Source organism: Hemiscyllium ocellatum, chromosome 1, assembly GCF_020745735.1.
Source record: "Hemiscyllium ocellatum isolate sHemOce1 chromosome 1, sHemOce1.pat.X.cur, whole genome shotgun sequence".
NCBI lineage: Eukaryota > Metazoa > Chordata > Chondrichthyes > Orectolobiformes > Hemiscylliidae > Hemiscyllium > Hemiscyllium ocellatum.
In genome coordinates, this window is record NC_083401.1 from 29,438,850 (window position 1) to 29,466,541 (window position 27,692).

Sequence of the window (27,692 nt, forward strand, 5' to 3'; positions counted from 1 at the left end):
TCTTGAACTATATGTAAGAGAACCGACAAGGGAACAAGCTATCCCAGATCTAGTCCTGTGTAATGAGACAGGAATAATTAATGACTTCATAGTTAGGGATCCTCTTGGCAGGAGCGATCACAGTATAGTTGAATTTAGAATACAGATGGGAAGTGTGAAAATAAAATCTCAATACAGGTTCCTGTGATTAAATAAGGGAGGGGAGTTGGCTAAAGCAGACTGGAAACAAAGACTTTGTGGTGGGGCAGTGGATGACTTCCAAAGCAGTTTGTTCAAGTGCTCAGCAAAAATATATTCCAATGAAAAGGAAGGTCTGTCTGAAAAGGGATAATCAGCCATGGGTGTCTAAGGAAATAAGGGAAGCTATCAAATTGAAAGAGAAAGCATACAAAGTGGCCAAAATCAGTGGGAAACTAGAAGCCAACTGTTAAGATCACAATCTAGGTTTGTTCAATATATCATTTCAGTTAGGAGAAGGGAGGACTGCAGATATTGGAGCTCAAGAGTCGAGAGTGTGGTGCTGCAAAAGCACAGCAGGTCAAGCAGCATCCGAAGAACTGGAGAATCGACGTTTTGGGCTTAAGACCTTCATCAGGAACGAGGCTTGTAGGCCGTGGGGCTGAGAGATAAATAGGAAGGGGGTGGGGCTGGGGGAAGATAGCTGCTGTAATCTTTTGCTATAAATTCTGTGTCTTATCTGATGAAGGAGCAGCGCTCTGAAAGTTGGTACTTCCAAACAAACCTGTAGGGCTATAACCCTCTTGTGTGATTTTTAACTAAGATGAGTAGCAGAGCAAAGTGTGCATACATTTTAGTAGTGTAACAGTAAAAAAGACTATATTACTTCATGGTAAAAAGTTGCAGCATGCTGCTATGCAGAGCGACCTTGATGTCTTTGTGTATGAATCACAGAAAGTTGGTCCGCAGGTACAACAGATAATTAGGAAGGCAAATAGAATTTTGTCCTTCATTGTCAAAAGGGATTGAGTTTAAAAGCAGGGAGGTTATGTTGCAGCTGTGTAGGGTGCTGGTGAGGCAATACTTGGGGTACTGCATGCAGTTTTGGTCTCCTTACTTGAGAAAGGATGTGCTGGCACTAGAGGGGGTGCAGAGGAGATTGGCTTATGAGGAAATACTGAGTAGACTGGGCTTATATTCATTGGAATTTAGAAGAATGAGGGAGTTCTTATAGAAATATATAAAATTATGAAGGGAATAGAAAAGATAGACACAGAGGATGTTTCCACTGGTAGGTGAAACTAGGACAAGAGGATGTAGCCTCAAAATTAGCAGGAGCAGATTTTAGGACTGAATTGAGGAGGAACTTTTTCACCCAGAGGGTTGTGAATCTCTGAAATTTCCTGCCCAGTGAAGTAATTAATGCTACTTTAGTGAATATTTTTAAAGCTAAAATAGATATTTTTTGAACAGTAAAGGAATTAAGAGTTACGGTCAAAGGGGAGATAAATGGAGCTGAGGCCACAAAAAGATCAGTTATAATCTAATTGAATGGCAGAGTTGACTCGGAAGGGCCAGATGGCCTATTCCTGCTCCTAGTTCTTCTGTTCTTATTTTTATGTTCTTATGAAGCATGTGAAGATTGTTGGGCCTCAGGCTCTACCCTGAAGAACTCCTGCGGTGATGTGCTGGGACTAAAATGATTGACTTTCATCTATTGTTATGCACAGTAACCTTTGACTTGTGCTGAGCTCCATCCAATCAGATCATATCTGAGAGTTTGGCTGGCTGGTCAAGCAATCTAACATGAGATCCTGATGGGCTCAGAAGTACCCACTTGGGGTCACTTGATAGACTTACTATTCAATATAATATATCCATTCGCCACATGCAATAACCCACCACATGTATATAAGACAATAATAATTCTTTGTAACACTGGCCAGGAAATTATCTTCGAGAAGTGATAATTAGACAAGATCTTACACTCATGATAGAAAGAAGTATTAATGGCTGTACTAAAATTTGATCACCCAGAGCACAATAGAACAACCACAATCTTTATTTGTGCTAGAAAAGACTAAAGGAGCTGAAAATCATTTATATGGGGAATACTGCATAAAGCTGCAGAACAGAGGGAATGGGGAGTCCTCATCCATGAATCACAAGACGTGAGCATCAAAGTTCAGGTTTAATAGGGAAGGCAAATAGATTATTGGCCTGTATCTCAAGAGAATGAAGTATGCAATGGTGGGCATGATCTATATGGACTTGTGCTTTTTGTCATTTATATAAATGATGTTTATGTGAAACATAGGAGTACTGGTTAGTAAGTTTGCAAATGACACCAAAATTAGTGGTGGATTGGACAACAAAGAAGAAAACAACGGGATCTTGATTAGTTGGGCAATGGCCAAGGAATAGCAGGTAGAATTTAGTTTAGATAAATGTGAGGTGCTGCATTTTGGAAAGGCAAATCAGGGCAGGACTTATACACTTAATGGTAAGGGAGTGTTGCTCAACAAAGAGAGCTTGGAGTGCAGGTTCATAGTTTCATGAAAGTGGAGTCGCAGGTAGACAGGATAGTGAAAAAGGTGTTTGGTATGTTTGCCTTTATTGGTCAGTGAATTGAGTATAGAAACTGGTGGCTTATGTTGTTTCTGTTCAGGACATTGGTTAGGCCACTTCTGGAATATCATGTGCAGTTCTGGTCTCCGTGCGGTAGGAAAAATGTTGTGAAAATTAGAATAGATTAGATTAGATTAGATTCCCTAACTTGAAAGGGTTCAAAAAATATTTACAAGGATGTTGCCAGGTTTGGAGGATTTGAGCAATAGGGAGAGGCTGAATCGTGTGTCAGAGGCTGAGGGGTGACTTTATACAAGTTTATAAAAGTCATGAGTATGGATAAGGTGAACAGGAAGGTCTTTTTTCTGGGGTAGGTGAATCCAAAACTAGAGGACATAGGTTTAAGATGAGAGAGGAAAGATATAAAAGGGATCTTAGAGGCAACGTTTACATGGAAACAATGGTGTGTATGGAATGAGCTGCCAGAAGAAGTGGTGGAGACTGGTACAATTACAGCACTTAAAAGGCATCTGGATGGGTATATGAATAGGAAGGGTTTGAAGGGATATGGGCCAAATTCTGGCAAATGGGACTCGACTTATTTTGGATTTTCAAAGTTTGGGAGAAGATTTGTAGCTCGGGTGCTCGTTGTTGTGGTTCTGTTCGCCGAGCTGGGAATTTGTGTTGCAAACGTTTCGTCCCCCGTCTAGGTGACATCCTCAGTGCTTGGGAGCCTCCCGTGAAGCGCTTCTGTGATGTTTCCTCCGGCATTTATAGTGGTTTGTCTCTGCCACTTCCGGTTGTCAGTTCCAGCTGTCCGCTACAGTGGCCGGTATATTGGGTCCAGGTCGATGTGTTTGTTGATAGAATCTGTGGATGAGTGCCATGCCTCTAGGAATTCCCTGGCTGTTCTCTGTTTGGCTTGCCCTATAATAGTGGTGTCCCAGTCGAATTCATGTTGCTTGTCATCTGCGTGTGTGGTTACTAAGGATAGCTGGTCGTGTCGTTTCGTGACTAGTTGGTGTTCATGGATGTGGATTGTTAACTGTCTTCCTGTTTGTCCTATGTAGTGTTTTGTGCAGTCCTTGCATGGGATTTTGTACACTACATTGGTTTTGCTCATGCTGGGTATCGGGTCTTTCGTTCTGGTGAGTTGTTGTCTGAGAGTGGCTGTTGGTTTGTGTGCTCTTATGAGTCCGAGTAGTCGCAGTAGTCTGGCTTTCAGTTCGGAAATGCTCCTGATGTATGGTAGTGTGGCTAGTCCTTTAGGTTGCGGCATGGATATCTGGTTATTTTGGAAATCTGGTTGGTATGGACAAGTTGGACCGAAAGCTCTGTTTCAATGCTGTACATCTCTATGACTATATTAAAGTAGGGAGGTTTTGCTAAAACTATATAAGGCGCTGGTCAGACTACAGGTGGAATATTGTGAACAGTTTTGTGTGCCTTTATCTAAAGATTTATTGGCATTAGAGGCAGTCTAGAGAAGGCTCACTAGACTGATTTGGGTATGGGGGGCTATCTTCGAATAAGAGGTTATATTGAGAAATGAGAAGTGATCTTATTTGGATATACAAGATTCTTAGGGAACTTGGTAGGGTAAATGTGGAAAGGTTGTTTCCCCATTCTGTAAGTGTCTAGGACCAGAAGCTTTAATGTCAGAATAGGGAGTTGCACATTAAGATGCAGATGAGGAGGTGTTTCTTCCGAGTGTTGTAAATTTGTCAAATTCTTTACCACAGAGGGTTGTTGAGACTTGGTCATTAAATGTATTTAGGGCTGAGTTGACAATTTTTTAATGAGTTTGAGAATCACGGATTATGGGGAAAAGCAGAAAAATGAAGCTGAGGATTCTCAGCATGATCCCATTGAATGACCGAGTAGAATCGCTGGGCTGAATGGCCTATTTCTGCTACAGTGTCTAATGGCCTTCTAGGTCCATTAAGCCACTTGAGTATATTTAAAAGCAAGATTAATAGATTTCTGAATACTAAGAGAACTGTGTGGAAAGATGAAGTTGAGATAGATAATCAGCTATGACTTGAAGTGTTTTAAAAAAAATCTTAAAGAACAGTTCTGAAGAAAGTCACTGAACCTGAAGCATTAAGATTGATTTCTCTCCACAGATGCTGGGAGACTTGTTGAGTTTTTTCCAGCAATTTCTGTTTTTGTTTCTTAAGTGTTTTATACGGTTCTTGTTTGTGGTTTAGAAGGTATTCCTGAAAGGGCATTGAAAGATTTAATTATAGTTTCAGAATTGGGTTTTATTGTTACAAGTCGTCAAGTACAGGAAGTTGTGAGCCAAATGAAACGTGTACAACATCACCATTTCTGGCACCATCTTAGATACAAAGATGTCTAGGTACAAAATCTTAGGTATAAAATTGCAAAATAAAGACATTAAGTTAAAAATTCACATTCGAGTCTTTCTAAAGCAAAGAAAGAGAGGATAATATAAATAAAAGCAAACAAAGCAGGCAAGTCTGTGCTGGACCTCGTCTCGAGGCCCGGAGACAGCTAATCCACGCTGAGCTTCCACACAAAGCTGGAAATCTGCAGGCAACTGGACATTTGGAGATTTAATAGAGGTTTTCAAAATCGTGAAATGTCAAGACAGGTGAGATAGGGAGAATCTGTTCCTGTTGGTGGAAGGATTGAGAACCAGAGCGTACCTGTTTAAGACAATTAGTTAAAGAACAACTGCAACTTGGGAAATATTTTTATACAACGGTTCTTTAGGATAAAGATGTACTACCTGAGAGTTTGGTTCAGGCAAATTTATTTGAAGTTTTCAGATATAAATTGAATCATCACCTGAAGAGAAAAAGGTTGCTAGGCTGCAGAGTGGATCCAACAGATTTGCTTTTCCAATGATACAGTATCCTGGAAGAATCCCTTTTCTGCTGTCACCATTCAATGATTTATTAATTTCTTTGAATGCAGAGAAATGCTTTATTTCCAACATATACCACTGTAAGGTTGTTTCATATTTATTCCTAGGGATATCGACAGAAAGACTCGTACATAGCCAGCCAAGGACCTCTTCAGCATACAATAGAAGATTTCTGGAGAATGATTTGGGAATGGAAGTCTTGTTCCATTGTTATGTTAACAGAATTGGAAGAAAGAGGTCAGGTATGTCAAGCAGATCTTTCTGCCAGATACTTTGATACGTTTATGACGAGACTTGCCTACGTCAAAACAGAGGATTTTTTTTTAAAAATTAACTGCTTGTCCAATCAGATGATATTTCTAATATGGAACTTCCTGAAGAAAATGATCTAAAATTCTGGCATTTCTATCAGCAGTTGGGAATCAATTTCAAATTTTTCCTCTGTTTGTTTCTTCCTGTAGCAGAAACTTAGTTCCTCCAACCTAGAAGGCTGTATTTGATTGCAGGCAGTTCTAACAAACCCATTGCAGTAATTTCTGGGCTTAGCTCAATATGTACGGTTTCCTAATGTAGACAGAAACTAGGAGATTTGGTTAATGGAATGCATGATTTCTGAATTTTTTTGTTGTTTTGATAATTTCACTGCATACCTCTACAGGAAAAATGTGCACAGTATTGGCCGTCTGAAGGATCTGTCTCTTATGGTGATATTACTATTGAAATAAAAAAAGAAGAGGAGTGTGAAAGTTACACAGTGCGTGATCTCCTAGTGACGAACACAAGGGTAAGCTTTAATATTGTGTGGTTTTATACTGTCAGATTGCAGACATTTAAAAATAAAGCAATTCATGCTAGCAAACATTGGAACAAAAGTTATTAGAGCATCAGTCTGAGAAACAGGGTCAAATATTGTGTTTGGAACAGATTGGAAAGGGAGACATATAAGGATGAACATATCTCATGTCCCCTCCATAGCCACCCTCCTTCTGGTCAGGAAAAGAGATTGTGCCAGTTCTGAAAATGAAACTATTATTTTGTTCTATGCTTGGTATTAGATCCATATTGAGAAGATACGTAAAATCACATATTTATTGTCCTTTTTGTCTGAAGATTATTAGCTTTTCCTCTATCAGTTAACGTATATTGATGAGTTTTATCCCACTGAGTTTTATAACATAGATTCTTTCCTGTTTAAATGCTCTCTGTCTCTGTTCAGATTTGTCAGAGTTGCTAAGTTGGTCTGAAATTGCCTCCATCCACGAAGGATAAATTGTAGCAATATTTGATGCTTCACAATAGAAACGTGAATGGGTCCTCAAACCTGTTTTACCATTTAGTTTGAAAATAGCTGGACCTCAACTTGATAAGAGTCTGGAAGAACAACAGTTGATCGTTTATCCCCTTTCCACCTTCATATGCAGCAAGAGCTGGACAGCATCAAGATTGTCTATTGAGTGGCAAGAGTTTAAACCCTTTGGGAGGGTTTAAACTAACTCCGCGGGGGCATGGGAACCAGGACTGTAGCTTTAGGGTACAGGACCTTGAGTGTAGGGAGGTTAGGAATAATGCAGCGATCTCTAAGGAGGGTGCCTGTAACCAGAAAGGTGGATTGAAGTGTGTATACTTCAATGCCAGAAGTATAAGGAATAAGGTAGGTGAACTTGCAGCGTGGGTTGGTACCTGGGACTTCGATGTTGTGGCCATTACAGAGACGTGGGTAGAACAGGGACAAGAATGGCTGTTGCACGTTCCAGGGTTCAAGTGTTTTAGTAGGATCAGACATGGGGGTAAAAAAGGGGGAGGCGTGGCATTACTTGTCAAAGACAGTATCACAGCAGTGGAATGGACGATGGAAGAGGACTTGCCATCTGAGGTAGTTTGGGCTGAGGTTAGAAATAGGAAAGGTGAGGTCACCCTGTTAGGTGTTTTCTACAGGCCTCCTAATAGTCCTAGAGAAGTAGAGGATAATATTGCGAGGATGATTCAGGAAAAGAGTGAAGGTAGCAGGGTGGTTGTTATGGGGGACTTTAACTTCCCAGATATTGACTGGGAGAGCTATAGCTCGAGTTCATTAGATGGGTCGGTGTTTGTACAATGTGTGCAGGAGGGTTTCCTGACACAATATGTCGACAGGCCAACAAGAGGGGAGGCTATATTGGATTTGGTTCTAGGTAATGAACCAGGCCAGGTGTTAGACTTGGAGGTGGGTGAGCACTTCGGGGACAGTGACCACAACTCGGTGACTTTTACTTTAGTGATGGAGAGGGATAATCGTGCGCCGCAGGGCAAGAGCTATAGCTGGGGGCAGGGAAATTATGATGCAGTGAGGCATGACTTAGGATGTGTGGATTGGAAAAACAGGCTTCAAGAGAAGAACACTAATGAGATGTGGGGATTGTTCAAGGAGCAGCTACTGCGTGTCCTCGATAGGTATGTACCAGTCAGGCATGGTGTAAAGGGCCTTGTGAGGCAGCCGTGGTTTAGTAAGGAATTGGAGTCCCTTGTGAAAGGGAAGAAGGCGGCATATGTAAAGATGAGGCGTGAAGGTTCAGTAGGGGCGATTGAGAGTTATAAGGTAGCCAGGAAGGAGCTAAAGAGGGAGCTAAGAGAAGCGAGAAGGGGACATGAAAAGTCTGTAGCTGGTAGGATTAGGGAAAACCCAAAGGCTTTCTATAGGTATGTCAGGAATAAAAGGATGACTAGGGTAGGTATCAGTCCAGTCAAGGATAGAAGTGGGAAGTTGTGTGTGGAGGCGGAGGAGATTGGAGAGACATTAAATCAGTACTTTTCATCAGTATTCACTCAGGAACAGGACACTGTTGCTGATGTGAATATGGAATCACAAATAATTAGAATGGATGCCCTGGAAATATGCAGGGAAGAGGTTTTGGGAATATTGGAAGGGATGAATATAGATAAGTCTCCTGGGCCTGATGGCATTTACCCCAGGATCCTATGGGAAGCTAGGGAGGAGATAGCAGAGCCATTGGCCTGGATTTTTATGTCGTCATTGTCAACGGGAATAGTACCAGAGGACTGGAGGATAGCGAATGTGGTCCCATTGTTCAAGAAAGGGAGTAGGGATAGCCCTAGTAACTATAGGCCAGTGAGTCTGACTTCAGTGGTGGGCAAAGTCTTAGAGAGAATGGTAAGGGATAAGATTTATGAACATCTGGGTAGGAATAACGTGATCAGGGATAGCCAGCATGGTTTTGTGAAGGGCAGGTCGTGCCTCACAAACCTTATTGAGTTCTTTGAGAAGGTGACTAAGGAAGTGGATGAGGGTAAAGCAGTAGATGTTGTGTATATGGATTTTAGTAAGGCGTTCGATAAGGTTCCCCATGGTAGGCTAATGCTTAAACTTCGGAGGTATGGCATTGAGGATACATTAGAGGTTTGGATTAGGAATTGGCTGGCTGGAAGGAGACAGAGGGTAGCAGTTGATGGATTATGTTCATCTTGGAGCGCAGTTACTAGCGGTGTACCACAAGGATCTGTTTTGGGACCATTGCTTTTTGTTATCTTTATAAATGATCTAGAGGAAGGACTTGAAAGCTGGGTAAGCAAGTTTGCGGATGACACAAAAGTCGGTGGAGTTGTGGATAGTGAGGAAGGAAGTGGTAGGTTACAGCGGGATATAGATAAGTTGCAGAGCTGGGCGGAAATGTGGCAAATGGAATTCAATGTAGCTAAGTGCGAAGTCGTTCACTTTGGTAGGAATAACAAGATGATGGATTACTGGGCTAATGGTAGGCTACTTGGTAGTGTGGATGAGCAGAGGGATCTTGGTGTCTATGTACACAGATCTCTGAAAGTTGCCACCCAGGTAAATAGTGCTGTGAGGAAGGCATATGGTGTACTGGGCTTTATTGGCAGAGGAATTGAGTTCCGGAGTCCTGAGGTCATGTTGCAGTTGTATAAGACTCTGGTGAGGCCTCATCTGGAGTATTGTGTGCAGTTTTGGTCGCCATACTATAGGAAGGATGTGGAAGCTTTAGAACGAGTGCAGAGGAGGTTTACCAGGATGTTGCCTGGAATGGTAGGAAAATCTTATGAGGAAAGGCTGAGGCACTTGGGGCTGTTCTCATTGGAGAAGAGAAGGTTTAGGGGAGATCTGATAGAAGTGTATAAGATGATTAGGGGTTTAGATAGGGTAGATACTAAGAACCTTTTACCGCTAATGGAGTCAGGTGTTACTAGGGGACATAACTTTAAATTAAGGGGTGGTAGGTATAGGACAGATGTTAGGGGTAGATTCTTCACACAGCGGGTTGTGAGTTCATGGAATGCCCTGCCCGTATCAGTGGTGAACTCTCCTTCTTTATGGTCATTTAAGCGGGCATTGGATAGGCATTTGGAAGTTATTGGGCTAGTATAGGTTAGGTAGGATTCGGTCGGCGCAACATCGAGGGCCGAAGGGCCTGTACTGCGCTGTATCCTTCTATGTTCTATGTAGAAGTTCATGTCACACAAACACCAGGCAATGCTCATCTCCAGCACAAGAGTATTAAAGCACCCCCTCCCCACGCCCTTGAAATTCAGTGGCACTTTTCTAACCCATAGCCTCCAACATCTGGAAGGACAAGGGCAGAAATAGAAGCACTGCTACCTGCAAGTTCCCCGCCATGCTACATATCATTCTGACTTGGAACTGTTCCTTCATTGTTATGTAGAAATACTGGATTTCCCTTCCTAATAGTGACGCTCAACTTCTGAAGAATTAATTTTTAAAAACTCATAAAGCCTAGTGGAACTGTAGCAACATTTTCCTGCATAACACCTCTTGCAGTGAACTCTAACACTCCATCTTAAACATTTGCTGAAGCTTTATCTCTCTGTTATCTAACTTGTCCTCTTTCCAAGCTAATATGTTAACCTGCAACACTCTGAATTTTTTTTATGTAGTGATCTTTGATATGGCACCTACACTACTGCTGCAGATCAGCCTTTATCCACATTTTCTGACACTTCCTCAGTAAACCTCTGAATTAGATTAGATTAGATTAGATTAGATTAGATTAGATTAGACTTACAGTGTGGAAACAGGCCCTTCGGCCCAACAAGTCCACACCGACCCGCCGAAGCGAAACCCACCCATACCCCTACATTACCCCTTACCTAACACTACGGGCAATTTAGCATGGCCAATTCACCTGACCCGCACATCTTTTGGACTGTGGGAGGAAACCGGAGCACCCGGAGGAAACCCACGCAGACACGGGGAGAACGTGCAAACTCCACACAGTCAGTCGCCTGAGTCGGGAATTGAACCCGGGTCTTCAGGCGCTGTGAGGCAGCAGTGCTAACCACTGTGCCACCGTGCCGCCCACAATTAGTCACATGATTTTTGTTTCAGTTTCATTCACTCTGCATTGTGATTTTCTGAATGTCCAGCCATCATCTGCTTATTAATTCATTCCTCGGATACTGCTCCTTGGATGCTACCTGAACTGCTGTGCTCTTCCAGCACCACTAATCCAGAAAGATGCTTATTTATTCATTCTGGCAATTTCCCAATGACAGATGTTAGGCAAGTTGGCCTCTTGTTCACTGTGTATTGTCTCCAATCTTTCTTGAAGTGTGATATTGCATTTGCAAAACCCTATGTGCTCTTTCAATTTGTCTTGCCATCTTTTAACATCTATGTACAAACCCCCCACATCACTGTATCTGTGTGTACTTGATAGAATTGTGCGCTGTTAAACCTGCATTGCCGGCTGCACACTATTCTTCCTGCCAAAATACATCACCTCACGTTTTGTTGTATTAATTTCCATCTGCCACTTGTCTATCCATTCTGCTAGCTTATTCATGACCTCTGGCAGACTCATCCTCACTATCAGCCTGTTATAATTAAATTAGATTAGATTACTTATAGTGTGGAAACAGGCCCTTTGGCCAAACAAGTCCACACCGACCCTCCAAAGAGCAATCCACCCAAACCCATTCCCCTATATTTACCCTTTCACCTAACACTATGGGCAATTTATCATGGCCAATTCACCTAACCTGCACATGTTTGGACTGTGGGAGGAAACCGGAGCGCCCAGAGGAAACCTACACAGACAGTTGCTTGAGGTGGGAATTGAACCCGGGTCTCTGGCGCTGTGAAGCAGCAGTGCTAACCACTGAGCCACCGTTCCACCCGTCAAGATTCCTGGACGAGCTTCCCCAAGTTACGATTCTAGATAATATACCATAAGTTTGTGAGAAGATTTGTATCTCGGGTGCTCGTTGTTGTGGTTCTGTTTGCCGAGCTGGGAATTTGTGTTGCAGATGTTTCGTCTGAGGACATCTAGGTGACATCCTCAGTGCTTAGGAGCCTCCTGTGAAGCGCTTCTGTGATGTTTCCTCCAGCATTTATAGTGGTTTGTCTCTGCCGCTTCCAGTTGTCAGTTCCAGCTGTCTGCTGCAGTGGCCAATATATTGGGTCCAAGTCAATGTGTTTGTTGATAGAATCTGTGGATGAGTGCCATGCCTCTAGGAATTCCCTGGCTGTTCTCTGTTTGGTTTGTCCTGTGTGTGGTTTTCCTGTATACCTTTGTGGTATACACACACACAGACCAAGTCCTGAACTATGAAAGCAACCACCCCAACACACACAAAAGAAGTTGCCTCAAGACACTGTTCAAAAGGGCCACAACACACTGCAGCACACCAGAACTGCAAAAAGAGGAAGAAGAACACCTCTACAATGTACTCGCCAAAAATGGATACCCCCGCAATTTCATCAACAGATGCCTAAGGGAAAGACCACGGAATGAGAACATGCCACAACCCAAAGGACTAGCCACGTTACCATACATCAGGAGCATTTCCAAACTGACAGCCAGATTACTATGACCACTAGGACTCATTACAGCACAGAAACCAACAGCCATTCTCAGACAACAACTCACCAGGACAAAGGACCCAATACCTAGCATGAGTAAAACCACCGAAGTGTACAAAATCCCATCAAGGGCTGCACAAAACACTACATAGGACAAACAGGAAGACAACTAACGATCTGTATCCATGAACACCAACTAGCCACGAAACAACACGACCAGCTATCCTTAGTAGCCACACACGCAGATGACAAGCAACATGAGTTCGACTGAGACAACACTACTATTATAGGACAAGCCCAACAGAGAACAGCCAGGGAATTCCTAGAGGCATGGCACTCATTACAAATTCTATCAACAAACACATGGCCTTGGACCCAATATACCGGCCACTGAAACGGACAGCTGGAACTGACAACCAGAGACAAACCACTATAAATGCAAGAGGAAACATCACAGAAGCACTTCACAGGAGGCTCCTAAGCACTGAGATTGTCACCTAGACAGGGGACGAAACGTTTGCAACACATTCCCAGCTCAGCGAACAGCACAACGACAATCTACCATAAATTATCAAGTTGCCAGTAAAGGAGGGATGAACTAGCTCCCTTTCTTTATTTGTCTACTGTAGCATTCCAGCCTCTGATCTGCTGTTCTAGTTACATTTGTGCAGTTCAGTTTCTGGTCAGTGCTAATTGCTGCAATGTTGATAGTGGAGGATTCAGCAATGGTAACTCCATTCAATGGGAAGGAGCAATGGTTAGATTCTCTTTTGTAGAAAATGATCGTTGCTTGTCACGTTTGTGCACACGTCACTTGCTATTCATCAGCCTAAGAGTGGATATTATCTAAGTCTTGCTGTAAATGGATATAGACTGCTTCAGTATCTGAGGAGTGGCACAGTATTGGTCTCCCTACCTCTGCACTAGGAGGCCTGGGTTCAAGTCCCACCTGCTTCGGAGGTGTTTATGACACCTCTGAACAGATCGATTTTTTTAGAAAGTCTAAAAGGCAAGAAGAATTAATGGCTCTTGTGGTGCTATGATAATGGTTCCTATTTCTGGACCAATTGTCTTGAGTGTTGTCAGACATCAGAGCTTGGGTCTGATCCATTGATTGTGTAACCGCTTCATCCTGTCTGTCATTTGCTGCTTATTATTGCTTGAGGCACAATTTGTCCTGTGTTGTAGCTTCATGCTGCTCCTGCACCAAAGTTGATCCCCTATCGTGATGGTAATGGTTGAGTGGGAAGTATGTCAGACCATGAGTTTGCAGATTGTATCTATGTATAACTTTGTAGCTGTTGATGGCCCACAGCACCTCGTGGATACCCAGTTTTGAGTTACTAGATCTGTTCAAGGTCTGTCTCATTTGAATAGTGATAGTACCTTTCCAGTCCTTTATCTGTTTGACCTTGAAGCAGTGTTAAGAAAAAAATCTTAATAAAACCGTAATGTGCATAAACGTCAAAGCCTGCCACACTTGAGTAATCTCTAGCCTGTAGATGATGCTTTTCCTGCTTTTTTTTGCTTTTTACATTTTTGGACATCCATCTGTTGATTTTTCTTATTTTCATTGAGAGTTCTATTCAACAAATTTATTTGTAGTGTAATTACATTTTCTTCAAGGAAAACAAGGTTCGACAGATCAGACAGTTCCATTTTCATGGCTGGCCTGAGGTGGGAATTCCTGCTGATGGGAAAGGGATGATCAACCTGATTGCAGCAGTTCAGAAACAGCAGCAGCAGTCAGGAAACCACCCAATCACAGTGCATTGCAGGTAAGCCACAAATGGATCAACAGTGAGGTACAGATGACATTTTTCAGTCAAATAATGAGAGACTTTGTGACTGTACTGAGAATTCTCAGTGTGTGCCTGAATACCAAAACACAACATTTTGCACTGTTTGTTGTGTTGTTTAATATAATCCAGCAACATTATTGCTTCTGCCTGAAACGCACGTATTCTATTTTTGATATATTGAGATGACTAGGAGAAAGACACAAATGATCAGTTAGAGAGTTCTTTCCACATTTAAATTCAATCTGTTTTAAGTTGAAGTTTTTAATGAAATAAAGCTCTTTTGATCTGTAAGCTAGAGGAGGAGGAAAACTGATTCAGGCTACGGAATAGGTGCTTCTGCCCTGAGGGTGAGGAAGTGGAATCATTAATCGGAAGATTAAAGTCATGGAGGGAAGGAGTTACATAAAGAAAGACAAAAAAGTTTTAGTGATAACAGACGTGAGGTAATAGTGAGGTAATAGGCATAAGTGAATGGAGAAAAGAATGAGAACAGATCCGCTTAAGGGTATAATTGTCTTTCAACCACTGCTTCACATCCAACCTATAGCCATTACTATGTCACTCACCACATCTAACCTGAGCGAAGTGAAAGAATAAAAGAATCTTTATGTTGTGGAAAGAGTCCCTTCGGCCCATTGGGTAAAATGACGGAAAAGTAGAAGAGAACATGCAAAATATAAGAGGAGAGAACTAGAGAAGACAAAGAAGACACATAAGTACAGGAAAAGTCATAAATAAGACCACAAGTTACACATAGAAAGAGGACATCATTTTTGATTTATGTGGGATATTCCACAAGTACTCAACATGCAGATGCAGAGACAGTCAAGAGTGTATACTTCCCTTCAAAAGAGTTAGAGTGTGGGGACAATGAAACTAGGGCTTGCAGAGTAATTCAGTTCCTGTTTTAAAGTTATATATTGTGTTTGTTACAGAGTTCTTGAGAAGATTTGTTGCTTAATTTTATATTTCTGATGTGATTTTCCAAGTCTGCATTTATTGTACTGCCATATACTTACAGTGCTGGTGCTGGAAGGACAGGTACATTCTGTGCCCTGAGTACTGTTTTGGAACGAGTAAAAGCTGAAGGCATCTTGGATGTGTTTCAGACAGTAAAGAGTCTACGATTACAGAGGCCCCACATGGTCCAGACACTGGTGAGTACCATGAACAGATATTATTTGGTGCTGGTTGGCTCAGACTGAGACACTGAAAGTACATCAAAGACATTTTAATAACTAAAGTGTTTTAAACTACAGAAATTATCAGCTCAGATTTTTGTACTTGTGTAATAACCCTGAATAGGTGGCTGTTTATTGGTGGCATAAAGATCTGCCAGTTTTGTTGTTGACTGCTTATGACGACTTAAGGTGAAACTGGACGGACAAGAAGCCTATTGGGAAAGGCAGATAAACTCAGGGCATGGTTAGGATCATGGGATTGGGATATCACAGCAATTATAGATATATGGCTTAGGGATGGACAGGATTGGCAGCTTAATGTTCCAGGATACAAGCGCTATAGGAAGAATAGGAATGGTGGGTGAGCGGGGAACAAGAGGGGGGAGGAGTGGTGTTTTAATAAGGGATAATATTATAGCTGTACTTAGGGAGGACATTCCTGGGAATATGTCAAGGGAAGTTATTTAGATGGGACTGAGAAATAAGAAAGAGATTATCACCTTATCAGGCGGCACAGTGGCTTAGTGGTTAGCAGCGCTTCCCTCACAGTGCCAGGGCCCCGGGTTTAATTCCAGCCGCAGACGTCTATGTGGAGCTTGCGCGTTCTTCATGTGCCTGCATGGGTTTCCTCAGGGTGCTCCAGTAGACTGGAGGTTGGCTAATGTGGTACCACTGTTTAAGAAAAGTGGTAAGGAAAAGCCAGTAGTCTGTAGACGGGTGAACCTGATGGTCTATAGACGGGTGGTGGACATGACGTTGGAGGGAATCCTGAGGGAGAGGGTTTACTTGTATTTGGAAGGGTAAGAACCAATTGGGTATAGTCAACATGGTTTTGTGCGTGGAAAATCATGTCTGACTAACTTGGATTGAGTTTTTTTAAGAAATAATGAATAGGATTGAGAGGGCAGAGCGGTGGACAAGATCTGCATGCACTTCAGTAAGGCTGAGATGCTGCCTGGCCTGCTGTGCTTTGACCAGCAACACATTTGCAGCTGTGATCTCCAGCATCTGCGAATTCTCTATTCCTGAGATGCTGCTTGGCCTGCTGTGCTTTGACCAGCAACACATTTGCAGCTGTTCAACAAGGTTCCTCATGGTTGACTGGTTAGCAAGGTTCGATCACATGGAATACTAGCCTTTTGGATACAGAACTGGCTCAAAGGTAGAAGAAGAGGATTGTAGTAGAGGGTTACTTTTCACACTGGAGGCCTGTGACCAATGGTATGCCACAAGGATCGGTGTTATGTCCATTGCTTTTCATCATAGACATGTACAGCATGGAAACATACCCTTCGGTCCAACTCATCCATGCCAACCCAATCTAGTCAGCACCCGGCCCATATCCCTCTAAACCCTTCCTATTCATATACCCATCCAAATGCCCAATAAGTGTTGCAATTGTACTAACCTCCACCACTTCCTCTGGCAGTCCATTCCACACACGAACCACCCTCCATGTGAAAACATTGCCCCTTAGGTCTCTTTTATATCTTTTCCCCTCTCACCCTAAACCTGTGCCCTCTAGTTCTGGACTCCCCCACCCTAGGGAAAAGACCTTGTCTATTTACCCTATCCATGCCCTCATGATTGTATAAACCTCTGTGACATCTCCCCTCAGCCTCCAATGCTCCAGGGAAAATAGCCCTAACCTATTCAGCCTCACCCTATAGTCCAAATCATCCAACCCTGGCAACATCCTTGTAAATCTTTTCTGAACCCTTTCAAGTTACGCAACATCTTTCCGATAGGAAGGAGACCAGAATTGCATGCAATATTCCAACAGTGGCCTAACTAATGTCGTAGGCAAAAGTGAGGACTGCAGATGCTGGAAATCAGAGTCTAGATTAGAGTGGTGCTGCCTGACCTACTGTGCTTTTCCAGCACCACTCTATCTTGACCCTAACCAATGTCTGTACAGCCGCAACATGACCTCCCAACTCCTGTACTCAGTACTCTCACCAATAAAGGTAAGCACACCAAACGCCGCCTTCACTATCCTACCTTTTCAAGGAGCTATGAACCTGCATTCCAAGGTCTCTTTGTTCAGTAATACTCACTAGGATCTTACCATTAAGTGTAGAAGTCCTGCTAAGATTTGCTTTCCCAAAATGCAGCACCTCGCATTTATTTAAATTAAATTCCATCTGCCACTTTTCAACCCATTGGACCATCTGATCGGATCTACTTTTATCCGTTTCAAGACATCCAGCACTTCCTCCTCTGTAATATGGACATTTTTCAAGATGTCCATCTATTTCCCTACAGTCTATATCTTCCATTTCCTTTTCAACAGTAAACACGGATGGAAAGTACTCGTTTAGGATCTTCTCCCATCTCCTGCGGCTCCACACATAGGCCACCTTTGAGGGACTCTATTCTCTCCCTATTTATTTTTTAGATTACTTAGATTACTTACAGTGTGGAAACAGGCCCTTTGGCCCAACAAGTCCACACCGACCCGCCGAAGCGCAACCCACCCATACCCCTACATTTACCCCTTACCTAACACTACGGGCAATTTAGCATAGCCAATTCACCTGACCCGCACATCTTTGGACTGTGGAAGGAAACCGGAGCACCCGGAGGAAACCCACGCAGACACGGAGAGAACGTGCAAACCCCACATAGTCAGTCGCCTGAGGCGGGAATTGAACCCAGGTCCCTGGCGCTGTGAGGCAGCAGTGCTAACCACTGTGCCACCATGCCGCCCATGTGTCCTTAATGTATTTATATAAATGATTTAGATATGAACATAGGAGGTATGGTTAGTAAGTTTGCAGATGATGTCAAAATTAGAGGCATAGTGGACAGCGAAGAATGTTACCTGAGAGTCAAATGGGATCTTGATCTTATGGGCAAATGGACCAAGGAGTAGCAGATGGAGTTTAATTTAGATAATGTGAGGTGCTGCATTTTGGAAAGGCAGATCAGGGCAGGACTTATACACTTAATGGTAAGTTCCTGGGGAGTGTTGCTGAACAAAGAGACCTTAGAGTGCAAGTTCATAGTTCCTTGAAAGTGGAGCGGAGGATAGTGAAGAAGTGTTTGGTGTGCTTTCCTTTTTTGTTCAGAGCATTGAATACATGAGTTGAGAGGTCATGTTGCAGCTGTATGGGACATTGATAATGCAATTTTTGGAATATTGTGTGTAATTCTGGTCTCCCTCCTATTGGAACGATATTGTGAAATTTAAAAGGGTTCAGAAAAGATTTACAATGATGTTGCTAGGATTGATGGGTTTGAGCTACAGGGAGAGGTTGAATAGGCTGGGGATGTTTTCCCTGGAGTGTCAGAGGCTGAGAGGTGATCTTATAGAGGTTTATAAAATCATGAGGGGCATGTTTAGGGTAAATAGACAATGTATTTTCTCTGGGTTAAGTGAGTCCAGACCTAGAGGGCATAGGTTTAAGGTGAGAGGGGAAGAATTTAAAAGGGACCTAAAGGGCAACTTCTTCACACAGAAAAAGTGCATGTATGGAATCAGCTGCCAAATGAAGTGGTGGAGGGGGTATACTTACAATATAATTTAAAAGACATCGGGATGGATTTTTGAATAGGAAGTGTTTAGACCGGTATGGGTTTAGAGCCAAGTGCTGGATTACTTTAGGATATCTGTTCGGCATGAACAAGGTGGACCAAAGGGTCTGTTTTATCATACTGGACATCTCTATGACTCTATCTGTAACGCTGGGAGGGGCTCCAGCTGAACTGAGCTGGGATCAATGTTCCAGCAAAAAGGGTAAATAGGCTGGTCAACAGGACTTTAAGCTAGAAAGTAGGGATGAAAGAAAGGATAAAACATCTCCCAGTGAGAAACAAAGCAGCAGGATAACATCTATAGGTGTGAGTTCACCTGCGTGGAAATATTAAGATATGATAGGAAAGGAGCAATCAAGAACACTGGACAAATGAATAACAGTGAGAAGCAGGGATGGTTAATACAGGACCTGATGGTGTTATATGTGAATACACGCAGTATAATGAGAAAGGTAATTGAGCTTGTGGCACAGATCAAAATTGGCAGGTATGACGTAGGTACAAGGGGATCAGGATTGGGAGCTGAATATCCATCTTATCAAAAAGATAGGTGGGGAGGGTTGCCTTATTAGTAAGAAATGCAAATAAATCAATAGTAAGAAACAAAGTAGGTTCAGCTGATGGAGAATCTGTGATAAGAATTGAGGAACTGCAAAGGTGATAGTTGGAGTTATATACAGGCCTCCAAGCAGTAGTCAGGAGCTGGGGTGCAAAATGCACCAGGCGATAGAAATGGTATGTAAGAAAGGTAAAGTTACAGTGATCGTGGGGGATTTCAATATGCAGATGGACTGGGAAAATCAGATTGGTAATGGGTTGCAAGAAAAGGAATTAGTGGAATGTCTATGAGATGGCTTTTTAAACATAGAACAGTAGAGCACAGTACAGGCCCTTCAACCCCTGATATTGTGCCAACCTGTTATCCTACTGTTAGGAGTGGCACAGCACTGCTGCCTCACAGCACCAGGGACCTGGGTTCAATTCCCGCCTTGGGCAACTGTCTGTATAGAGTTTGCACATTCTCCCCGTGTCTGCGTGGGTTTCCTTCGGGTGCTCCGGTTTCCTCCCACAGTCCAAAGATGAGCAGGTTAGGTGAATTGGCCATGCTAAATTGTCCGTAGTGTTAGGTGCATGAGTCAGGGGTGAATGTAGAAGAACAGGTTTGGGTGGGTTGCTCTTCGGAGGGCCGGTGTGGACTTGTTGGGACGAAGGGCCTGTTTCCACACTGCAGGGAATCTAATCTAATCTGTAAGATCAAACTAGCCTACATACTTTTATTATCATCCATGTGCATATCCAAAAGTTGCTTAAATGTCCCTAAGGTATCTGATTCGACTACCACCACTGGCAGTGCATTCATGTACTCACCAGTCTCAGGTGAAGAACTGACCTCTGTCATTTCCCCTAAACCTTCCTCCAATAACCTTAAAATTACACCCCCTTGTGATAGCCATTTCTACCCTGGCAAAAAGTCTTTAACTACTCGTTCTGGCTATGCCTCTCATCATCTTGTACACTTCGATCAAGACACCTCTCATCCTCCTCCTCTGCAGTGAGGAAAGCCTTAGCTCCATCAACATTTCTTCAGAAGACATGCCCTCCAGTTCAGGCAGCATCCTGCTAAATCTCTCTGCACCCTTTCTAAAGCTTCCACATCCTGTAATGAGGCAACCAGAACGGAACACAATATTCCAAGTGTGGTCTCACCAGGGATCAATAGAGCTGCAGCATAACCTCGCAGCTCTTACACTCAATCCCCCTGCTAATGAAAGCCAATACAGCATACTCCTTCTTAACAACCCCATCAACTTGGGTGGCGACTTTGAGGGATCTGTTGGACATGGACCCCAAGATCCCTCTGTTCCTCCACACTGCCAAGACTCCTGCCTTTAACCCTGTATTATACATTCAAATTCAACCTTCCAAAATGCAGCTTGAACTCTAAGAAATATTTACTTCTCCCTGGCATCCTTCTCCTGAAGTAATTCATTTGAATGGTCGAACACAGATGGTGCTTATGGAGCAGCTTGTGGTCTGGCCCACTAGGGAATAGGAAATACTGGATTTAGTGTTGTGCAATGAGGCAGACTTGATAAGGGAGCTTAAGGTGAAAGAAGCCTCAGGAGACAATGACCGTAATATGATCAATTTACTCTACAAATTGAAAGGGAGAAGGTGGAATCAGAGGTAACGGTATTACAGCTGAATAAAGGCAACTGCAGAGGCATGAAGGAGGAGCTGGACAGAACTGACTAGGAGAGGAGTCTGGCAGGAAAGACAGTGGAACAGCAATGGCAGGAGTTTCTGTGAGTAATTCAGGAGACACAGCAATGGCCCTTCCCTCGGAAAAAGAAGCATGGTACAGGGATGATAAAGCAACCGTGATTGACTAGGAAAGTCACGGATAACGTAAAAGAAAAAAAAAAGCATATAAAGGGAAGTGGGAAACCAGAGAATTGGGAAGCTAACAAACACTAATAGAGGGCAACAAAAAAAGAAATAGAGAGGGAGAAGATTAATTATGAGGGTAAGCTAGCCAGTAATACAAAGGAAGGCTGTAAGAGTTTAATTCGATATATAGAGGGCAAAAGACAGGCAAAAGTGGACATTGGACCACTTGAAAATGATGCTGGAGAGATCGTAGTGAGGAACGTGGAATGAGGAACTGAATAATTATTTCATGTTAGTCTTCACGGTGGAAGACACAAGTAATATTCCAAAGATTCAAGAGAGTTTGGACAGAGCTGAGTATGGTGGAGAAGATGCTAGAAAAACTGAATGGCCTTAAGGTGGATAAATCACCTGGACCAGATGGACTACAACCCAGAATTCTAAAGGAGACAGCTGAAGAGATAGTGGATACATTAGTGTTGTTCTTTCAGGACTTGGTAGAGTCAGAGAGGATCCCAGAGGACTGGAACATCGCTAAAAAAAACAGGGAGTAAGGCAAAAGACAGAAAATTACAGGCTGATTAGCTTACCCTCAATCGTAGGTGAGATTTTGGAGTCTATTGTGAGGGTTGAGATTTCTGAATACTTTTAAGTATATGGCAAAATAGGCCCAAGTCAGCATGGTTTCACCAAGGGGCGGTCATGCCTGATAAATCTGCTAGAATTCTTTGAGGAAATAACAAGCAGGTTGTACCAAAGGCAGCCAATGGATGTCAAAAAGGCCTTTAACAAGGGGCTGCACTGGAGGCTGCTGAATAAGATGAGGGCCCCTGGTGTAACCAGCAAGGTGCTAGCATGGATAAAGCTTGGCTGTCTAGCAGAAAGCAGAGAGTGGGGATAAAAGGATCCTTCTCAGAGTGGCAGCCGGTGAAAAGTGGTGTTCCACAAGGTTCAGTTTTTCACTTTATACATTAACGATCTAGATGAAGAAACTGAGGGCATTCTGGCTAGGTTTGCAGATGATACAAAGATAGGTAAAGGAATAGGTGGCATTGAAGAGGTGCGGAGGTTGCAGAAGGATTTGGACAGGTTAGAAGGGTGGGCAAAGAAGTGACAGATAGAGTACAAGGTGGAAAGTGTGAGGTCATGCCCTTTAGTAAGAGGAATAGGAGCATGGACTATTTTCTAAATGGGGAGAAAATTCAGAAGTCTGAAGTGCAAAGTTCTAGTTCTAGTTGGGAGTTCTCGTACTGGATTCTCTCAAGGTAAACTTACAAGTGGAGTCAGTAGTAAGGAAGGCAAATGCAATGTTGACATTTATTTTGAGGGGACTTGGATATAAAAGCAGGGATAGACTTCTAAACCTCTGAGGCTCTGGTCAGGCCAGATTTGGAATATTGTGCACAGTTTTGGACCCCATATCTCAGGAAGGATGTACTGGCACTTGAGCGGGTTCAAAAGAGGTTCACGAGAATGGTCCCAGGAAAGAAAAGCTTAACGTATGAAGAACATTTAAGGACTCTGGGTCTATACTCAATGGAGTGGAGGGAGGATCTAGTTGAAACTTACAAAATACTGAATGTCCTGGGTAGCGTAGATGTTGGGAAGGTGTTTTCATTGGTAGGAGACATCCAAGGACACAGCCTTAGAGAAAAAGGAAGACCTTTTAGAACGGACATAAGGAGAAACCTCTTCAGCTAGAGAGTAGTCAATCTAAGGAATTCACTGCCAAAGAAGGCTGTGGAGGCCAGGTCATTGAGTGTATTTAAGGTGAAGATAGATAAGTTTTTGATTGTCAACGGGATCAAGGGTTACAGGGAGAAAGCAGGAAAATGAGGTTGAGAAACTAATCAGCCAAGATTGAATGGCGGAGCAAACTTAATGGGCTGAATGGTCTAATTTCAGCTACTATGTCTATGGTGTTATAATCATGTGAGACCAATTTCCAATAAGCAGTTGAAGAACAATATAGAGTTCCAATCTCTGTTTCATGATCTGGCAATTGATATTGCAAATTTAAAGCTGAACTTGATTGCAATATCTATCTGGTGTCAAAATAAATTGCAGTGTACACAAGTCCAGTATATTTTTGAAGATTGATTTTCTTTTGCTTAGGCATTGTACTCCAACAATATTTTGAACAATTGGGTTGTAGAATTTAAGCTAACATAAGAAACTTCCTAAATGTGAGAGAAGTAAGATTACTTACAAGATAAAATTTTAGCAATCCCTGGGTGGCAGGGCTGAAGGCAGCAGAGATAATTGATATTTTCCTACTGTAAGCTGCATTCTGTGGGATACAGTCAGCTCATTTGGCTGGATGGTTGGTTTGAAATGTGGAATGACGACAACAGCGAGGTATCAGTCTCTGCATTGGCCGATGTCACCATGAAGACCTGACCATGCCAACCTTACCTTTGCGTGAGGCTGTTGACCCTAAAGTTTAATTCAGCCCCAGCTGTGCGTCTCTCTCTCTCTCTCTCTCTCTCTCTCTCTCTGTCTCTCTCTCTGTCTCTAATGGGACTGTGGCAACTTTTACTTTTTCACACTACTGCCGTGGAAGTTTTTCAGTAGCTCAACTGCCCATCGAATGGAGACAGGCAACTAACTTGAAGATTACTTTCCCATTCCCTTTGTCAGTTTGCAGCTTCTTAAGAGTCCATCAGAGCCAAAGGCGTTTTGACAAGAGCAGTGGATTATTCAGTGGAGCTCAGCCCACTTAAATAGAACAATGCCCAAACACTCAGCCTTCTGAGATTGATTCAATTTTGAACCTCCCTTGCATTCTCCTTGATACCTTGATGTCCATCACTGTGTGGGGTCACTGTTATTCTGCAGTTTCCAGCCCTGTAACTAGACTGACAGCTTGGAAAAACCTGCCATCTTCAGTTGATGTTAAGTTTCTGCTCCTAACAATGTGATAAAAGAGGTCCTGAGTTGCCCCTGGCTAGACCAGTAAACCTGAAACAACCCCAAAGGAACCTTCACTACTTGAGTAAAATCTTGCCTGCTTCATTGTAAGTCTCCCAGAAACATCCCAGAGCAATTCCATAGAATTCTTACAGTATGGAAACAGACCATTCAGCCCAATGGGTCCAACCTGACCCTCCGAAAAGTATCCTATCCAGACCCATTTTCCACACTCTATCACTGTAATCCTATCACCCCTCTGAACACTGTGCAATTTAGCATGGTCAATCCACCTAACTTGCATGTCCTTGGACTGTCTTTGGAAAGCAGAGCACCTGGCAAAAACCCACGCAGGTGCAGAGAGAACGTGTAAACTCCACACAGTCGCCTGAGTGTGAAATGAAACCTGGAACCCTGGCGTTGTGAGGCAGCAGTGCTAACAACTGAGCCGCTGACCACCGCCATCACCACAAAAAATCAAAAATTCATGTGAATCAGAGTCGATTGCATGAATGTCCAATATAGGTGCATGCATTTGAAAATGAGGCAGTATTATTATTGCTGACTGAGAATTTGTTCACATGTCAGGCTAAAAACAGATTTTTCACAGAAATCATGTTTCAAGAGGTCAAAATTAGAGGCAGGCTTTAGTGCAGCCTGCTGCTGTTTGCTTTCTGTTTCAGTGTTAAAACACAGACTTAGAAAAGAGTTCAGGCTGTACAATTAAAACTGTTCAAAAGGCAAAACATTTCAATCAAGTGACAGATGGACATGTTTCTTTTGATGTCTTCAAAACTGTTGGGTGTTATAGGAAACAACAATTATCACCACTTCAGCTGTAATGAGTTTCAATGATTTCCTCTGTTCAAGATTGGCTAAGATATGCAAAGGGACATGTGACATTCCAGAAAATGCTGAGTTGACTTTTGCTCTGTTAATTACTGGGAATTTCCAGAAGCAACCATTAGCCCATTCTATGTTGAAAGTAGCTACTTTAAATCCAGTAAGAGACTATTTTAACAATCAAACATAAGAGTGTAGCTTTAAAGAAAAATAATCTCTCTTTATGCTTTGTGGGCATGACAAGGGGTTAGTATTACAAAACTCTTCCCCATTTGGATATTTTCTTTGTGATTCATGATTTTTTAAAAATGAAATGCCTAATGGTGTTGCAATCAATTATCGTGTAATGTAACAGGAACTTATTCTTGTTTTCCTCAGGAACAGTATGAATTTTGCTACAAGGTCGTGCAAGAATACATTGATGCATTTTCGGATTATGCCAACTTCAAGTGAAAAATGCTTTCGTAATATTTTGTAATATTGTATTTGTTAATACACCCAAACCTGTGTACATATCTTATTGATTTGAGAGGTTGGTACCATGAGCTTCATATTGGCTAAAAATTTTATATGTAGCAGATGTTTAGCATATTAGTCTAATTTCAGCAGTTTTATTGAGTAACGTAGGCTGATGTTCAGATTGATGTTGATCAAATTTATTTAGTAGCTGCTTGGAAGGGTATTCATTGAATTCAAGGGATAAACAAGATAAGAGTTAAGTCATATAACCACAAAATCTGTGGCTTTATGAGTTGCTGCCCCTGAATCAAATGGTCATCGCCAGTGTTCTGTTTTATTTCAACTTTGTTAAATAATCAAGTTTAAAATACCCTTCTGTCATAATTGATCAGTACCATTTAAATCTGACACCTTTCACTTGGACCATCTCTTTCTCAGGCAATTAACAAGTTTGTAATTGTAGACTTTATATTTCCAATGTTGTGTCATTTTATTTATCAGATTTGAAGTAGAAGCAGTACTTTCCATTATTGAGATTTGTAGAAAGGCAAAATGCCTTCAGAAATGCTTACCTATGCTACTATATTGTAGAAATGCAGACCTGTAAAGAGAATACAATAAGAAAAATACTGCTTTTAAGAAAAGCTTTTTTGTTTTGCGAGCCTGCACAGGCTGAACTAAAATGTACTGGATATACTACCTGCATTATTTTTCACATAAGCCAAAATCTACAATGTCCTGGTTCTTCACAAGACTTTGGTCTTGTAAAGTTAGAACATATCTCAAACCATTTTATTTTCTCCTGTACTAAAGATACATGGAACTTGTTATAAAGTTCTATACAAGTTACAAGATGTGTGGGCTTCGACGTAATAAGTTTGGAAATACAATCTTGATAGGACAATGCAAAAGAACATTCTTTAACCATAGCTACTGTGTACTGTACATACGAGCTGCAACTTGAAGGATATTGAATTATCTGTTATGTTTGTTCTTAAAATCTACTTGTTTATGCTTCTGTCTCAATAAGAAAGTAAGTGAATAATCTGAACGTTTCTAAAATGTGAAAGATTTGCCTGGGATTTACCATCACTTTCTTTTAGACACAACTGCCTCATTTTCCAACTTTTCCCTTATTCACAAAGCCTTTGTGCAAAGGTGGAGCTTAATGTTAGTAGCTTGCACAGGGAGGGAAAAAGACCAATTAAATTCAATGATTAAAACATCATGTTTATGTATCTAGTTTTGGACCAAAACTTAATTATTCAAGTTGTGGCTTAAAAAAACTTCACAGTTTAAAATTGATCATTTTTTAAAAAAAACTAGTTTTAAATGTAAATGTCTTTGATTTATCATTCGCTCCTAACAATTATATTTTTTCTTAAAATGTACAAATAACTGCAGTTTCTTAACCTGTATTTATTTTTTTATGATAAGGAAAAAATTTGGTGGATTTTTTTAAGTTTATTTTTAAGTTTATCTTTTAGTAGTTTAGGAGCACTCATTGCCAGGTAATTGAGGTGAAGCCAAGTTGGGTCAATATTTGGAAGACATAGCTTATGCCAGCTTGTACTCTGACCTGTATGACATATGGTGCATAGTCCCATTAAGTTATTTGAGTTTTGATCATGGCATATTTGAAAACATGACACAGCTGTTTACCAAGTTCGCCATAGTGCATTCAGTGGATAGACTATGCTAATTTACTATATGTTGAATGGATTAAATGTCAGCTTACTATTTTCAGTAATTCTGCTATCACTGATCGCACTAATGTAAATAGACATTGACTGAATCCCTGACTCTTAAAACTTTGGTATTTTGGGACAATGGCTAAGCTAAAGCTATAATTGGAATAAATGTGCTCATTACAAAACAAGTTCTTTGGCTGTTTATTTCATTTTTGTTTTGAATAAACTACTTGTTGCAAACTGCAAAACAAGGCCAGTTTTCTTTGACCATCATTCTGAATGTGTTTGAAACACAAAGTGTAAGGTTAAGATTTTGACGAGTAAATGCTGCTGTTCCACGACTTCACAGGTGTTACGCTGTTCATACTGTTAAAAGTAAGCAATTTATATCAAACGTAAAACACTGTATACGTATCCATTGTCATTAAGTAAATTATTTGACACGGCATCAAAATGTAAGCTGAAGTTGTTCATTCCTGTTGACACATTCACAGAGCTAGACAAATAGAAAGAGGCCCTTCGGCCCTCCATGTCTATGCATATCAACTAAAACCAAATGACTAATCCCATTTATCTGCACTGTTGTAACATAAGAATACAATATCCAATTTACGCACAGCAAGCTCC

General features: G+C 41.8%; 1 protein-coding gene across 6 annotated transcripts in view; it reads left to right on the top strand.

The window, feature by feature from the left end:
• The window catches only part of LOC132825897 (receptor-type tyrosine-protein phosphatase alpha-like), a 298,285-nt gene extending 271,032 nt beyond the window's left edge, over nt 1-27,253 (top strand). For all 6 annotated transcript variants that reach the window (XM_060841716.1, XM_060841555.1, XM_060841887.1 and 3 more), the window contains 5 exons: nt 5,527-5,661; nt 6,078-6,203; nt 13,878-14,029; nt 15,075-15,210; nt 25,294-27,253. In XM_060841716.1, the coding sequence (XP_060697699.1) occupies nt 5,527-5,661; nt 6,078-6,203; nt 13,878-14,029; nt 15,075-15,210; nt 25,294-25,368 (624 nt within the window). In that variant the 3' untranslated portion in view covers nt 25,369-27,253. The remainder of the gene's footprint in view (nt 1-5,526; nt 5,662-6,077; nt 6,204-13,877; nt 14,030-15,074; nt 15,211-25,293) is intronic.
• Nucleotides 27,254-27,692: the final 439 nt, after the last annotated feature.